Genomic DNA, 16942 nt, shown 5'->3' with positions numbered 1-16942 from the left:
CTTTCTTTTTTATTTTTTTATTTTTCTGAAGTTAGAAACGGGGAGGCAGTCAGACACACTCCCACATGCGCCCCACTGGGATCCACCCGGCACGCCCACCAGGGGGCGATGCTCTGCCCATCTGGGGCGTCGCTCTGTTGCAACCAGAGCCTTTCTAGCGCCTGAGGCAGAGGCCATGGAGCCATCCTCAGCGCCCGGGCCAGCTTTGCTCCAATGGAGCCTTGGCTGTGGGAGGGGAAGAGAGAGAGAGAGGAAGGAGAGGGGGAGGGGTGGAGAAGCAGATGGGCGCTTCTCCTGTGTGCCCTGGCCGGGAATCGAACCCGGGACTCCTGCACGCCAGGCTGACGCTCTACCACTGAGCCAACCGGCCAGGGCCCCCCCTCTTTCTAAGTAGCTTCTCTCCAGACCGGGTGATATCCTTGTCCTGGAGACTGGCACTGGGGCCCCTCTTCCAGTATTAACATACAGCTCAGGTCTTATTTCTTCCCAGACGGACACACCTCGCCTGCCTCAGGTCAGGCGCACGCCTGCGTGCAGCTGTGGTGGGTTTGGTCACGTGCACACAAGGCCACAGAGCCCTTTAAACTTGACCTTCGGCCCAGAAGGCCCTCGCCCTGAGATTGGGAAAAGGGACTGCCCCCCACTTCTCTAAAGGGTCTTTGGTGTGTCCTAGACAAATACAACGACTTCATCGAAGCCAATCGCATCGAGGACTCGAGGGAGCGAATGAAGACGCTGCGGAAGCTGGTAAGGAAAGAGACTGTCAGACAAAAGGCGTCCTGGGCAGGGAGAGCACCACTGCCCCAGGAGGCCCGGAGTCAGAGCCACCAGTTCCCTCCGTGACTTCGGAAAGCCCTCCCCCACTCCAGGCCTCAGTTCCTTCGACTCTCCAAGGCTGTGATGGTGGGACAACTGGAGGGTGGATCCCAGAGCCCCTGAGATAGGGCAGGGGGACCCCTTTGGGGCACGGTGGATGGGGAGAGGCCGTGGCAGCCTGGTTCCAAGCCCCTTCTCTCTCCTGCCCAGATCCGGGACCTCCCAGGGCACTACTATGAAACGCTGAAATTCCTCGTGGGCCACCTGAAGACCATTGCTGACCACTCGGAGAAAAACAAGGTAGGTGGGGACTTGGTTTGGGGGGGGGTGAGCATGCCTGGGTCCCCTCAGCATGTCCTGAGCCCTCTGGGTCAGGCACTCCCAAGCCCCTCCAGGCACGTCCTTCTCCTGGCCAGTGCTTCTCCCTCGGAACCATCTCCTGCCCTCTGAGGGTCTGCCAGAGGCCCAGAGCCACAGACCCCCGGGGCTGATGAAAATCTGCCCTCGAATTTAGCTGGAATTCCTTGCACTGCGTTTCTTGAATCACACCTCATATCTTCCGGTTCTGCAGCGGGAAAACGAGGAGAGCTATAGGACTTCCCCTGGTCCTAAAACACTCTTGGAGCCTGCAGTGGGCCCCCACCCAGCATCTCCCACTGCTAGCGCGGCGGGGGTGAGCGGGCTGGGCACTGCCCGTGGCTGCCAGGCCTGCAGGTGAATGGGGCTGAAATCTAGCTTCTGCCTCACCCACCAGGCACCGTCCTGCTCATTCAAGGAAGCGTTGGCCCCTAAGCCGGGGATAACTCAGGACGTGGTTGGGCAGGGGTCTGAGGGGCCCAGAACGTGGGAGACCTGAGGGACTGCAGTCAAGCTCACAGGGTTATTGACACTGACCTACTGTCTGCACTGCCCAGATGGAGCCCCGGAACCTGGCCCTGGTCTTTGGGCCGACGTTGGTGAGGACGTCCGAGGACAACATGGCGGACATGGTGACTCATATGCCTGACCGATACAAGATCGTGGAGACGCTGATCCAGCATGTGAGTAGCTACCCTGGCCGCGGACTCCGGGGCACCCCGCTCCTGCTCTCCTGGGTGGTGGGCACAGGGAAAAATGAGGCAGCTTGAGAAAATGTTGCAGGGATGGCGAATGCCCTTCAAGACCAATCAAGAATTAATCCTGGAATCCCTATTGTTCTGGGATCCCTGAGTGTCTAGCAGGAGAAACAAGAGGCCCCTGAGTTTCCAAGATGTGTGTGAGGGTCCGAGAGAAGAGGAAGGTCAGAGAAGGTGCTTCTGGGTTGGGGAGCGGAGAGGGGACGCAGGGGCGCCTTCAGAAGCTGGTCCCCATAGGGGCATCCTGGTGAAAACCAGCAGGCAGGTGCAGGGCCTGAGGCAGAGCTCTGCCCCCCAGGCCCCACTGAGGCTTCAGGGAGGACATGGTGATGCCCAGGGAAGGGCTGAGGCGGATGGGGCAGGGAAAGGCGTGCTCTGGGGCAGGATCCTGAACTCACGCTCCCTTCTCTGGGCTGTTTGGAGGCCCCAGAGGCCTGTGTTTTTAAGTCTTGTTATTGTCCATGAAGGGATGAGAACTGAGAGTGGCCAGCAGAGGGTGCAGGAGGCCTTAGTCTTCCAGAGCCAAATCCAGGGCAGCAGTGCCCCCTTCTGGGGTGCTCAAAGGTTTTTTATGAATCCTCTTAGATTTCTAGTTCTAAATCTCCGTATGGCCTGGGGCCTAGCCCACAAGGGACAAAACCAGATCCCCTCCTGCCAGGAAAAGTAAGATTGGCAGCTAATCAGGGGAAAGGGAGCCTTAGCCTCCTCCACCTCATACAGGTTTAATGGAAGCCTATATCATATTACCCCCATTTTACAGATAAGGAGACTGGGACAAGCTCAGAGAGGCAAAGTGACTTGCTCAAGGTCACACAGCTATTAAATGGCAGCGCCAGGATTTTAACCTGGTTCTGTCTGACCAAAGCCTGTGCTTCTCTTCCCGCCTCCTGGGAGGACAGATTCATCAGTCCGTGCCAGAGCAAGGGAGGCTGGCCAGTCAGTGAAGTAAGGCAGGGGGTCGACTTCAGACTTGCTGACTGGCCTTACCTGTTTGTTTCTTTCCTTCACTGCATGGTGCAGGCGCTGCGCCCTAGGAGGGGGCATCGTGGCCTATTCTAACCCTGAACTTGGACCCACCAGCTGGGTGCCTCTTCCAGAGCTGTCAGGGGAGCCAGGGCCACTAGGCAGTACCAGGGATCCTGAGGAGGCCTTGGTCTGGGGAAGCTTATCTCCTTTGGAAAAGTTCAGCTCTCCAACCCAACAGGGAGTCCCCCTTGCAGCCCCCATGAGTGTGTGCTTTGGGGACGGCAGTAGAGGAGGGAGGGAGGCTGACCCCATGGCTCCTAGAGAAGTGCCTAGAAACTTGAGGCCTGTGGTCAGCTGGGGCCTTCAGGGAGAAAGGAGACCCAAAGCCTGTCTACTTACTCTCCCCCAGAGTCCTGAGGGGGGTCCCCCCGGAAGGAAGCCCCTGGGCATAGGGTTGGGTTGGTAGTTAGGTTGCTGGCTTGACAAGGGGTCTCCCCCTCTGCTGTAGCCCCCCGGTCAAGGCAAATATGAGAAAGCAATCAATGAACAACTAAAGTGCCACAACTATGAGTTGATGCTTCTCATCTCTCTCCCTAAAAGAAAAAAAAAAGGCTGGGTTCTTAGGGTTCCTCTAGTCAGCCTCTTTCCAAGGACTGCACTTCTTAATAATAACAGCTATCATTGCATTTAATAATTTATAATTTTACATATTTAGAAGATACATATATTTAATAAAAATAGCCATTTATTATACACTAACAATGTGTTGTACTAAATGTTTTACATACAATATTTTGGGGGGTTTTGGTGATTTTTAAAAATTGAGATATAATTGACATGTTAGTTTCAGGTATACAGCAATGAACCAGTGTTTGTATATATTGTGAAATGATCGGCTCAGTAATTCTAATTAGTGTCAGTCACCATGTGTAGTAACAAGTTAATTTTCTTGTGATGAGAACTTTTAAGGTCTACTCTCTTAGCAACATTGAAATGTTAAAATCCAGCGTTGCTAATTACAGCCCGCGCTGTACGTTCCATCCCCATGGCTTCTTCTCTAACTAGAGGTTTGTACCTTTTGACCCCCTTCGCCCGTGTCACCCCCTCCCCAACCCTTCACCCTCGGCTCCCCCCCATGTGTTCTCTGTATCTATGAGCTCCGATTTGGGGGGTTATTTTTCCTTTTTTTTTTCTTCCACAGATAAGATCATACCGTATTTGTCTTTCTCTGATTTACTTAGCATAATGCTCTCAATAGCTATCAATGATGTCACAGATGGCAAGGTTTCCTTCCTTTTTATGGCTGAACAATATTCTGTTTTATTGTTTTTATCCATCTACGGACACTTAGGTTGTCTCCATGTCTTGGCTATTGTGAGTAATGCTGCAATGAACATGAGGTGCATGTATCTTATTGAGTTTGTGGTTTTGTTTCCTTCAGATAAATACCCAGAAGTGGAATTGCTGGACCATATGGTAGCTCTATTTTTAATTTTTGAGGAACCTCCATAGTGTTTTCCACAGTGGCTGCCCCAGTTCCCATTCCCACCGGCAGCGCGGGAGGGTTCCCTTTTCTCCACGTCCTCGCCAGCACCTGTTCATTCTTATCTTTTTGGTAATAGCCATACAGTATTTCATTTTAATTCTCATCATAATTCTAGGTGTAGACCCTCATATTATTATGCCCATTTTACAGCTTAAGTATATAATAGTCTCAGAAAGGTCACTTGCCTTAGGTGACCTTGAGCCCAATTCGACTGACTCCAGATCTTTTTTATCCTCTTTCACTCTTTTCTCTTTAGTCTCGTCCTTGTTTTCCGTCTGTGCTCCTTGTTTGAGTTAATTACATGCCTGATCGTGATTAATAATAACTGAGATTGGTGGCACGTGGTCATAATCAACGCTGCAAGTCTCTTTGTTTCCCCTCTTCGTTCCTAACCCCACGCTGCCTCCCCTCCCCTCCCCAAAGCACTCACTCTAATAGGTCAAATATGTGTTCTTTCAGCCTGCCTTCTATATGCTTATTTTAAATATGTGGATATCCTTAAATGTATATAATATTCTCTATGTGGTTTAACTTTCAATCAGTGAGCTTAACCCGTTACTTTGTTGTAATTTACGTACTTTTAGGCTTACTGTATTTCTGTTAACCTAAATGTCATTTTCTTTTCTTTTTGGTCTGTTCTAGCTTGCTTTGGCTGGATTTTTATTTTCCTGACATGAAAATCATACAATTTATAAAATCCATACTTATGTTGAATTATACAATTATAACTTACATTTAGTTTTTACTATCAGTTTCTAACACGTATTAGTCTCCATGTCTCCCTTCCACCACATCTAACTGCCAGGTACCTTAGTGTCCTTTTACCTGGCACTGGTTTCTCCCTCTGAATTTGAATTCCAGGTTGTCATGGATACATGTGTGTGTGTATCATTCTTGGTTTATTAACAATAGACTTTTCTACACTCCTGTCCATCCTTACTTTTCAAGGCTTGTTGCTCAACCCTGTGTTCATTTCTCTACTTATTCATGTATGCACTCAGTTAAGAGAGTCTTTGTGTGGCACTTCCTGGTGTGTTAGAATAGCTTTATGTCACACTCAAACTTTAGTGAGAGTTTGGCAGGGTATAAAATTCCAGGTTTGAAATTCCTGCATTTGTGATCCAGCAATACATAGAAATACTTACTTCCTTGTGTTGTGTCTTTTGCTGTTGAAAGTTCTAGTTACAGCTGATACTTGTTCATTTTAAGCAATATGTTGTTTTTTAGAAAAAAATTAGAGTTTTATTTTCAAGATTCTCAGATTTTAGGAAGTATATTTAAAAGTGGAACTTTTTCTATCCTGCTTGGCATTTGTGAGAAATTTCTTGCTGGCCTGTCCCTCAGGGAACCTCTGAACATCTCCTTCCAGGCACTTCCCTTTTATGGACAGAGGGAGCCACCCCAGTTGTTAGAGTGGAGCCCAGGGCTGGAGTGGGGGACACTCGGCTCTAGCAGCCCTGGCGGGCCTTCTCGCTGCAGTGGACAGGGCCGGCCCTAGGTGGCGCTGCCGCCCCTCCTTGCTTCTGGCGTGCAGTCAGGAGCCAGCCACAGCGATGTGCACTGGACGGTGTTGAATGAACAACAGGCACAAAGAGAGGCTCTCTTGGAGCTGGCCATCAGTCTCTACTCAGCCCTCCCTCACGTCAGGCTGCATTTCCCTCCCAAACTGGGTACGGTCTTTTCCTTCCCCACAGGCTTCCCATGGCCTGTGGGGTCGGGTTCCAGGATCCGTCCACCTCCCTCCGAGACCTCTCTGGCAACTAGGCCGGCCTGGGGTGTGTTGAGAACAGGGCGGCCCTTGCCTCTTGGTGCCCCCTCCTCTTCTGTCCCGTCTGGCGCCTGAGTGGGTCCTCTGGACTGAGCAGGTTGGGAGCCTGTGTGCCTTCGTCTTCCCTCAGCCCCTTCCCACACTGATTGCACCACTTCCTTTTGTCTCCTCTGCAGTCAGACTGGTTCTTCAGCGATGAGGACAAGGGAGAGAGAGTAAGTGGCGCAGGGGGCCGGCGGGGTGGGGTCCGGTCTGCGGTGGGCCCTCATTCCGGGGGGGGCCTGAGTAGGGGGGAGCAAGACCCCTGCCCTGTGGCATCCCAGCCTGATGGAGGAAGCGTGGAACCTCTCCTCAGGAGAATCCAAGCTGATGTGAGACACGGTCCTTGCCCCCGTGGTTCTCAGTCTGAGGGGAGACCTAGGTCTCCTCTAAGGAAGCCAAGTCCAGGAGCAAAGGCAGACGCCACCTTCCAGGCCTGTGTGGAGGATCTAGGTCTTAGGAAGGTCCCGGCTGACCGGGGAGCCACAACTCCTGCCTCCAGCTGAGACTTTGGGGTTCAGTCAAAGCGGGGAGAGGGGGAAAGGCACAACGCGGACTAGCCGGAGATGTGGAGGAGCCCCCCTCCGGAGTGCCTGAGCGATGAGGGAGACTCCCGCTGCCCGAGCGGGCCCCCGCCTGATGGAGGAGGCATGGCCCTGCCTCCAGGGTGCCCCATTCTGCCAGCTGAAGGCGTGCTAGCTGACCCTCCTTCTATTTGCAGACCCCAGTGGATGACAAGGAGCCTCAGTCAGTGCCCAACATCGAGTATCTCCTGCCTAACATTGGTAGGACAGTGCCCCCTGGCGACCCAGGTTCAGGTGAGTGTAGGGTCCTTGGAAGGGGGGGTGGAGCGGGCTCTGCATTCCTGAGGGTCCCAGACGCCCAGCTTCCCTGCGCCTGCCCCCACCACTGAGACGAGTGTGGCAGGGCCTGCTCTCACTCTGGGAGGTCCAGCTTGCCTGTGTGCCCACGTCCTCGTCTGCCCAGCTGCCCCCACTCGGGGCTGGATAGGAGCTTTGTTTGCCCTCCTTCACTGGTTTCTTTCCTGAGCTTTTTATTTCTCACAGGCTATGTCCTTCTGGGCATGTTTCTCTTTTTTAATTTTTCTTCCTTTTCTCCTTGCACCCCTCCATCCCTCCTCCCTCTTCTCCCTGTGCTCTCCTCCCCTCCCCTGAATCCTCTTCCTTCTCTTCTCCTCCCCTCCCCCTCCTCCAGCGGACCTGTTGGAGATTTAAAGGGTACAGTGTGGCGCGGCCTCGGTCACTAACAGTGGCGGGTGATTATAAGAAGGCTGGGCAGGCCTGAGGGGCAGGCAGAGATGTCCGGGCCGTGAGGATCTCACCCCGACATGGCAGCTGCCCGTGATTGTTCACAACCCCATCTGTCTCCTCCATGTGGAAGCCCCTGCTCTGGAGGAAGGAGGCACTTGCTAGAGCCGGATGCTGTCCCCCTTGACAGGAAGTCTGGGTGCTGCACGGCTGCCCTCCCGCAGAGCCCCTTCTGTGGCCTGCTCTCGGTGCCCAGCCCGGCCGCTCCTGGTTATCCGGGCAGGGTGGGGCTTGGCGGGTCGCAGGACCCAGCCTCTCCAGACGCCAGAGGCCTCTCTGTCACTCCTGCCTCAGTCACCTTCGAGGACTGACTCTCTGCTTCTGAAACCAGAGCCCCTGGCCATTCGGCCTGAGTCCTGTTCCCAGACCTCTGGACTTCTCATAGCAGAATAGCCCAGAAACCAGGGAATGCCCAGCCCCTTCTTGGCTCAAGCCACTAAGTCCTCCCACCCTGTGGGTGACCTACCTTCGTGTTTTGCCTGGCCCTGTCTCTGACAGAGGCATATCACAGCACCTCCAGTTGCAGTAGGCAGGCAGGGGGAGAGGCCCAGAGGACAGGGGGTGGGATGGCAGACAGAAGCCCCCGTCTCTTCTGATCACCCGCTGCCGCTCCCTTGCCCTGTGGTGTGTCACTGTGTGATCAGCACATCTGCTCGTCTCACCGTGTGCGGGGGTGGGCTCGGAGGAGACCTCTAACTTGCTTGCCAGAGAGTGTGGACTAACCGCCCCTGCCCACGGCCCCATTGGACCCCGGGAGGTCCTTGGGGCAGCCTGCTCCCTCCCCAGCTCTGGAGAAGACACTGCCAGGACTTGTTTCTGGTGCCATCTCCGCCCCAGTGATATTAAGGGAGTAGGACCCAAGTCCCGTTGAGATAATAATGATTTAACTCCCTCATAACTCTGGTTATAAACTCGGGCCTTGCCCCATAAGGGCGGATTGACCTCTAGTCTGGAGGTGAAACTTACCAAGTATCTGGTCCCCAGGCCACTCTGCCTCCTGTGCCCCCCCCACTTCATGTCTGCCCCTGTATTCAGTCATTCGTTTACATGGTCCTCTTCCTTCTCATGTCCTGGAAGTGGGAGGGTAAGGGGGGATGGAGGGCACCCACCTCTCTGCACTGTGTGGTCTCCATTGCTCCAGAGCATCTGTGATTTGCTGTGTCTCACCGTTGTGGTTTCATGGACTGCATCTAATACTGGGCATTTTCTCTCCAGTGCTTCAGAGTAACAGGGATGGGTGGGGGAGGAACTAGGCCCCCCCAAAGGCCCCCCTTGCCCTAACCCTAGGCAAATGAGGGTTCTGTGGCTGGTAGCCTGATGTCACTTCCTGCCTCAAAAAGAAGTGGTGATTGACATCATTCTCTGCTCCATCCCTGCCCCATAGGAAATGACATCAGAGGCCCATCATGGTCCCAGGGCCCAGGGAGATCTGAGGTTTCTGACCCGCCCTGGTCTCTGAAGCCTTTGAAGAGAGCCAGCTGTGTTCACCAGCCTGCTCTTGCCCCCGTCCAACTTTCATTTTTCTTTCTGTTCTCACCAACAGATTCCACCACCTGCACTTCAGCCAAGTCCAAGGTAAGTGGCAAGGCAATTCTGAAGGCTTTATCCCTGTACAAGCCGGCCCACTTGACTCTTCGGTTAAGGGAATTGGGAGAATTGTGATTAGACCCTGAGAAAGTTGATGGTCACTGGGAAGGAAGGTTGCTAATGTCCAAGATGAACTGTGAAGTCACTCACTTGGCAGTGCTTGGTGAGGCATCTGGTACAGTGAAAGATCTGGCTTGGAAGCCAGTGTTGCCTAGTGGTTAGAAGAAGCACAGACAGTCCTGGGTTTGAGTTCTGGCTCCACCCCTTGGTAGCTTTTGGGGCACTGGACAAGTTACTTAACCTTCTGATCCTCAACTTCCTCATCTGTTAATGATGGCTAATATTTATCCCCGTAAATGGAGTTAACAATAAATGTGTTCTGTAAAGCGATGTTTAAGGTCTTTGAAGAGCCTAAAGCAAGCAGAAGGAAGGAAATAATAAAGATAAGAGCAGAAATCAATGAAATTGAAAACAATTGAGAAAAATCAATAAAACCAAAGCTGGTTCTTTGAACCAGACCTCACAGCAGGCTCTGCGGCTGCCCCAGCCTGCCGCCTGAGACAGAACTTGTCAGGCGAGGATGCCTGCCCCAGGCAGACCCCGCCCAGCTGCCGATTAGAGCCTCATGGCCAGGGGCGGGTCTCAGGCAGCCTGATGCCAGCTCAGGCTGCCCTGCAAAATACCATAGACTGGGTGGCTTAAGCAACAGAAATTTCTGTTCTCACAGTTTCTAAGGCTAGATCTAAGTAAGATGTTAGCACGGTCAGTTTCTGGTGAGAGCTTTCTTCCTGGCTTACAGATGGCTGCCCTCTCACTGCGTCCTCATATGGCACAGACAGGGCGAGAGCTCTGTGGTGTCTCTTCTTATAAGAGCACTAATGTCAACAATAAGGACCCTACCTTCATGACCTCTTCTATGCCTCATTACCTCCCAAAGGCCCCACCTCCAAATTCTGTCACATTGGGGGGTAGGGTTTCAACATAGGGATTTGAGGGGCAGGACACAATTCTGTTCGTGGCTGGTGAAATCAGTTAAATATTGGTTGTTGAACTGGGCTCATTTCTGTCTGGGTCCCTAAGCACTGGCCCGGTCTCAGCGAGCCGACTGTGCCTGACAGAGCAGGTGCTCATCGTGTGTCAGATGAATGCACTGGAAAGAAAGGAGGAAAACTGCTCTAGTCTGCAGGGGTTCCCTGGAACTTCTCCATAGAGCCTCTGCCTGCATACCTGTGGTGGTGGGGAGCTCACTCCGCCACAAGACTTCTGTGGCACAGAGCAAGTTCATTATAGTGACCTGAATCCAGCTCGTTGTGCCTTCCACCCACTGCACCTGCCAGCCGCCTGGTTTCCCATAGCCTGGCCCAGACTGACCCCTTGACCTTTATGTGAATCTACTGACCTCTGAATTCACGGGAGGTGACCATTCGGACCTCATTACTTCTGTAACTAGTTGTAAAGAGAGGACACTTTGGTCAGATGGTCTTCATGGCCTCTCAGGTCTCTCAGAGCATGGCCAGGACAGAAAGTGGCACTGGCCCCCGTGCCTCAGACTGATCATGGCAGTGCTGCTCTGTCGCAGAACCCCAGGGGTGCAGGGAGTCATGCAGGGCGGACAGCCATGCCCCAGGCCCAAGTGCCTGTGAATCCGGAATTGCTGACATGCTCTGGCTTCCTTGAAACTACCTGAAGTGAGAGAGAGTACCTGGGATGCTGTGGCCACACTGGGCGTCTCTGTGTCTCCCCTCATTATTACACACACTGGGGCTGAAACAGGAGGCGGCTTATGAGGAGGTGTCCAAAGGAGGTTACTCCAGCCCAGCAAGGGGACCAGTCCCAGCATCTGCTTCTACAGGGCTTCCTATGGTGTGGAAACTCCACTCACCCACTTGTTTAATCACTTCACATTTATTGAGCACCTACTATGTGCCAGGCACTGTGCCTGGAGTCATGGATGCAAACACCAGCCACAGACCTTGCTTGCTCTCAAAGAACTCAAGAGTTTGATATAAATGATAAGGAAACAAAGCTATCATGTGAGAAGAGCTGGTGTAGATGGATCTTCAAAGGGCTCTGGGGACAGAGAAGGGATTGACCAGCTGCACAGGGGGTGCCATGTTTGAGCTGGGCCTGGTAGAAGGAGTAAGAATGCATCCAGCAAGCAGGGCAGCTGTGTGTGTGTGTGTTGGGCGGGCACAAACTAAGGGCTGCCAGTGTTAAAGCGCAGGTCATACTGAGGGAAGGGTCAGTGGAGCAGAAATGCCAGCGTGAAGGCTGGTTCGGCTTGGGGTTGGGGCAGGGATGGCACTAGGTTGGGAAAGCTGGGAACCAGTTGTGAGGAGACATGTGTCCATGCCGTTGTGGGGGTGGGGTCCTGGAGAGTCCAGCCTTTTCTTAGCAGGTTTGATTGCTCCAGGGGAGGAGGGACTGGGGTGGGGCAGGGGTGGAGGTAGGGAGTCCTAGTAAGAGAGGAAAGAAAGAATCCTGGCCAGTTTGCTCAGTGGATAGAGCGTCGGCCCAGCATGTGCATGCCCTGGGTTTGATTTCCGTCAGAGCCCACAGGAAAAGCGACCATCTGCTTCTCTTCCCCTCCCTCTCCTTTCCCTCTCGCAGCCAGTGGCTCAACTGGTTCAAGTGGGTGCCAAGAATAACTCGGTTGGTCTGAGCATCAGCCTCAGATGAGGGTTGCTTGGTGGATCCCGGTCAGGGCACATGCGGGAGTCTATCTCCCCTCCTCTCACTTTAAAAAGAGAGAGAGAGAGGAAAGAAAGACCCAGAAAAGTCAGAGTGAGGGCCTGGAAGGGATGATGAGGATTATGTGGCTTTGGGGGTCATTTCAGGAGAATGGAGAGGAGCAGGGTAGGAGGAGTCAGAGATCACCTTGAAGTGGGGAACATGAAAGGAGGGCAGACATAGGGGGCATAGTGTAGTTTCAGATAGTGAGTTCCAGGTGCCTACAGACACCCAGGCAGAGACTGGAAGTCGGAAGAAGAGTTCTGGAGCTCAAATAGAGTTTGGTGTTAGATGAGGAGGCCGCAGGAGCAGAGATCTTTGGGAAGGGTATTTCCCAGGGTATATGAACAGATAGCAAAGAGAGGGGGCCGAGAATAGAACCCTGGTGATGGCATCTTAACGGGTAAGGGGGGAAAGAAGAGCCCCCCGTTGGAGTCAGAGGAGAGGACAGAAAGGGAAGACTAAAAACCAGGTTGAAGGAGGCAGTGATGGGCAGCGCTGGTTCTACCAGAGGATCCTAGAAGGCAGAGACTAAAACACCCATGGGGCTTCAATCCGAACCATGGGATTGAGCAGAGCTTTTGAGCCACTTGGCAGTAGATTTGAGCCACGTTTGGATTGATCTGGGGTTGCGGATTGTCTGGGTTGGGTGCTGGGGGATGGCAGTGGGGTGCAGTGGAAAAGAGAAGCAAACTTGGGGGCTTTGCCTTGGAGAGGCACTAAGTAGGTAGAGAGGCAGGTTTCCCAGGTCGGAGTGGAGAGAGGGAGGGGGGTGGGAGCTGTGGTCGGAGAAAGGTCCCTGCCAGGATCTGGTGATTATAAGCCGAGATAGTTTATGTGAAATGGGTTCAAACTGTCAAGTGTTACTGTTGAGAGACTTACCAGAGCTGTCTGAAAGGATGTATCTAGCGCTGGATATGGAGAATGGAATGGAAGTTGGGAGTGGTGGAGGTGCAGACCAGCCCCCTCCAGGCACATGCACACAGGAGGGAGCTGAGAGTCTGGATTAAGACTGGAAGGAGTGCCGAGGAGGCTTCAGGGTAGGGAGGGGACAGCAGGGGTAGTCTTCTAGAGCCATAGTGACACTCCGGCTGCAACAGCGGCCCAGGAGGAACGGTTCACGATGCCAGTGGGGTGGTGTCTGGGTGGGAACTGGGGCGCTGAGGCCCTTCTGGCTGGGGCTGGGTGAGAGGGCAGCATGGGCAAGTATGGGCGCCCCCTGAATACCGACCTGTCTCCGCCCAGGGCTCGTGGGCCCCCAAGAAGGAGCCGTACACCCGGGAGATGCTGGCGATCTCCTTCATCTCGGCTGTCAACCGCAAGCGGAAGAAGCGGCGGGAGGCGCGGGGGCTGGGCAGCAGCACGGACGACGACTCAGAGCAGGAGGCACACAAGGCCGGGGCGGTGACGCCAGCGCCGGGTTCCCAGGACCAGCTGGAGGGGCAGCTGCCTGACGCCGCCGCCCCCGAAGCCCCCGAGTGCCTCGGCCCCCCAGCGGCGCGGGAGGAGCGGCTGGCCGCGGACACGCGCTCCATCGTCTCCGGCTACTCCACGCTGTCCACCATGGACCGCAGTGTTTGCTCCGGCGCCGGCGGGCGGCGGGCGGGCGCCGGGGACGAGGCGGACGACGAGCGCAGCGAGCTGAGCCACGTGGAGACGGACACGGAGGGCGGCGCGGGGCCCGGGGGGCGCCTGGCGCGCAGGCCCTCCTTCACCTCGCACCATCTGATTCCCTGCGACACCCTGGCGCGGCGCCGCCTGGCCCGGAACCGCCCGGACGGCGAGGGCGCGGGGGCGGGGCGGGGAGGCCCTCGCGCCGCGGAGCCGGCCGGCTCGGCCTCGTCCAGCAGCCAGGAGTCGCTGCGCCCCGCGGCGGCCGCGGCGGTGGCGGCCCTGGGCGCGCGGCCCTCGCGCCTGGAGGCGCTGCGGCTCCGCCTCCGCGGCACCGCGGATGACATGCTGGCCGTGCGGCTGCGGCGGCCGCTGTCGCCCGAGACGCGGCGGCGCCGGAGCAGCTGGCGTCGCCACACCGTGGTGGTGCAGAGCCCGCTGACCGACCTCAACTTCAACGAGTGGAAGGAGCTGGGCGGAGGGTGTCCCCCGGAGCCCGCGGGCTCTCGGGCGCACAGTGACAACAAGGACTCTGGCCTCAGCAGCCTGGAGTCTACCAAGGCGCGGGCTGCGTCATCCGCGGCCTCGCTGCCCCCTGCGCCCGGGGACCCAGGGAACCTGCAGAGCCAGCCGCCGCGCCGCGCGGCCGCCTCCCGCCTCCATCAATGTCTGTGACCAGTCTCCTCCCCTCCCCGCGCCCCTTGGGAAACAGGCATCTCCTCCCGCTTGCACCCCCTCTTCTGTTGTCCCTGGGTGCAGGGGGCGCTGAGGCCCTGTCTCCAGTGTGTGTGCAGCAATTGATAGGGGGTGGGTAGGTGTGAATGGGAGGGTGGGGGCCTGGAGGTAAGAGGAGATGGGCAGCTGGGGATCCGTGTCCTCTGGGTAAATGGCAGTGTGCCCTTCTGGGCTTTTCTGTGTCTGCACTTAAAGACCCTTGTTGGCCATGGGGTGTGGGTAAGGAACCCCTAAGTCTCAGACTAAATGAAAGACACTGGGTGATGCTGGTCCTTCGCTTCCTTCCTCTGCCCTCCCCCCAGCTCCTAGCTAAGGGGGGGTTGTGTATTTTTGTCTGGGGAGAGAAGGTATACGGCGATCGTGTCCGTGGGACGGGAGTTGTGTGTATAGTCACTGTCCAAAGGTGTTTCTGTAGCAACTTCTGCCACTCCTGCTTTCTTTGTCTCCCCACCCCCACCAGGGCTCCCTGCCTTTGGCGCACACACGGATCCTCGCCCCTGCTGCTTTCAGAGCCAGAGAAGGGGGTTGGGGCCACTGCACAGAGGCAGGAATGAGACTCACCAGGTTCATGCCCCCACCAACCTTTTGGCAAACTCTAAATCACCCCTTCCCTGCTCCTGCCCCCCCAAGCGCTTTGACCATGGGGAGCTGCCCATTCCCCAGTTTGAGGAGGGTCCAGGGCCCCCCACTAGACCTCCCTTGCCCCTCTCTTTGTTCTTCCAGCTGTGCCTGCTTCTTCCACGCTCAGTCACAGAACCCCTACCTTCTGCCCTTTGGTGGGGGGAGTAAAACATACCTGGTCTCAGTCTCCCTCTCTCTCTCTCTCTCTCTCTCTCTCTCTCTCTCTCTCTCTCTCTCTCTCATACACACACACACACACACACACACACACACACACACACACTGATTTATGGGGTCTGAGCTGGGCAGTCCTTTCAGGATGCTGGAGACCCAGCCCCTCTCCTCCCCCTATTGTAAATAGACCTCCCATCCCCAGGCCTCCCACACACTCACCAGGCCTCCCACACACACCCTGCTCATTCCAGGGAAGCCCACGTGGGCTGCGAACCCTACTGCCACGTCTGTCAATCCTCTTGGTTTATGCAACAATTGGCTGTAAAGTAGATTTCTCTCTCTCCTCCCTCCCCCTTCTTTTTATTGTAAATATTGTCTCTAAATGTGTAACATATAAAGAATTTATAAGGATTTTTAAAGATGTTTTGCTCATTTAAAGAAGTGTTGTGACAGTGTTGGATAAGCCGCTGGCCCCGTCCCCATGTCCCCTTTCACTATGTCTGACACACCTCTCTAGGCAACAACTAAGATTTCCTGCTTCTGAAAAGTCTTGTCTTAAAAGTATAGTCTATATCTTGGAAATAAACGGCCTTCCTTGAGGCACGAATCAGATGTCTCACTTGTTCTGGAGGGAGGAGAGGGCCAGAGCGGGGCTGAGATGGGGGAAGAGTGGGTGTTAGACCAGGTGGGGCAAAGCAGAAGCAGAGCTCTTCCTCCTGGCAGGTTTTTAGATGTCCTGTCCTGGGAGATTGGTATGAGCAGTGACATGGCATAGAATACAGGGTTGGACAAGGCCCGGGTCACTGACAGGGCCCATCCTAGCCAGCTGTCAACATAGGTACTCCAGGCCCTGACTGTCAAGAAGACTATGGGTTTTGCCCATTGTCCTATTCACGAGTGCAAACTTTCCACATGGGATGGGTTTCCTCCTATGTCTTGGCTCTAGAGTCTCCCCTGCCAGCTTCCAGGCTGTCTTTGATGAGTCTAGTATCCATGTGTAGGAAAATCAGGTGACAGTCATCAAAGAGAATCTAGGGAGGGGCCCAGGACTGGCAAGAAAGTTCTTGCTGAATCCCCTCCTTCCTCCACCTCTGGCCCAAAGGTTGTTTTTGTTTGGCAAATGAGCAAAGAGCTATCGTTACTATGGGCTCCATCAGCCCCAATGGCTTTCCAGGTCCTAAGTCAATCCTCCAACACTCTTTTGAGCCCCATACCATTGTCATCTCCATTTCATATATGAGGAAGCTAAAGCACAGAGAGGTGACATGACTTGTCCAAAGTCACACAGTTAATAAGGGGTAGAGTCAGGATAAATCTAAGCCCAGAGAAAAGACGTAAGGACAGGGTTACCTGCCCATTGGGCTGCCTTCTGTAGGCTGTGCTAGGCTTTGGATGAGAGAATGGACCAAAACCCTGTGCTCTCCTTCAACACTCCTTCAAAAATAAAGGAGAAATGAAGAAAAACAGAGAATTTGTTGTTAGCAGACCTGCCATATAAGAAATTCTAAAGGGAGTCACACAAGCTGAAATGAAAGTCCACTAGATGGTAACCTGAATCCACACAAAGAAATACAGAACACCAATAAGAGTAATTACATAGGGATTATGAAAGACACTATAAACATTTTTATTTATAAGTCTTTTTGTCTTTAAAAGGCAACTGTGGCCTGACCTGTGGTGGCGCAGTGGATAAAGCGTCGACCTGGAAATGCTGAGGTTGCCGGTTCGAAACCCTGGGCTTGCCTGGTCAAGGCACATATGGGAGTTGATGCTTCCAGCTCCTCCCCCCTATCTCTCTCTCCTCTCTGTCTCTCTCTGTCTCTCTCTCCTCTCTAAAATGAATAAATAAATAAAGAATTAAAAAAATGAAAAAAAAAAAAAAAGGCAACTGTGTAAAGCAATAATG

General features: G+C 54.2%; 1 protein-coding gene across 5 annotated transcripts in view; it reads left to right on the top strand.

Moving 5' to 3' along the window:
* The window catches only part of ARHGAP23 (Rho GTPase activating protein 23), a 79693-nt gene extending 64050 nt beyond the window's left edge, over positions 1–15643 (top strand). For all 5 annotated transcript variants that reach the window (XM_066263802.1, XM_066263804.1, XM_066263801.1 and 2 more), the window contains 7 exons: positions 674–747; positions 1027–1116; positions 1731–1856; positions 6388–6426; positions 6972–7068; positions 9122–9153; positions 13141–15643. In XM_066263802.1, the coding sequence (XP_066119899.1) occupies positions 674–747; positions 1027–1116; positions 1731–1856; positions 6388–6426; positions 6972–7068; positions 9122–9153; positions 13141–14181 (1499 nt within the window). In that variant the 3' untranslated portion in view covers positions 14182–15643. The remainder of the gene's footprint in view (positions 1–673; positions 748–1026; positions 1117–1730; positions 1857–6387; positions 6427–6971; positions 7069–9121; positions 9154–13140) is intronic.
* Positions 15644–16942: the final 1299 nt, after the last annotated feature.

This window comes from Saccopteryx bilineata, chromosome 2 (assembly GCF_036850765.1).
Source record: "Saccopteryx bilineata isolate mSacBil1 chromosome 2, mSacBil1_pri_phased_curated, whole genome shotgun sequence".
NCBI classification, from domain to species: domain Eukaryota; kingdom Metazoa; phylum Chordata; class Mammalia; order Chiroptera; family Emballonuridae; genus Saccopteryx; species Saccopteryx bilineata.
This window is presented reverse-complemented; position numbering and strand designations above follow the sequence as displayed.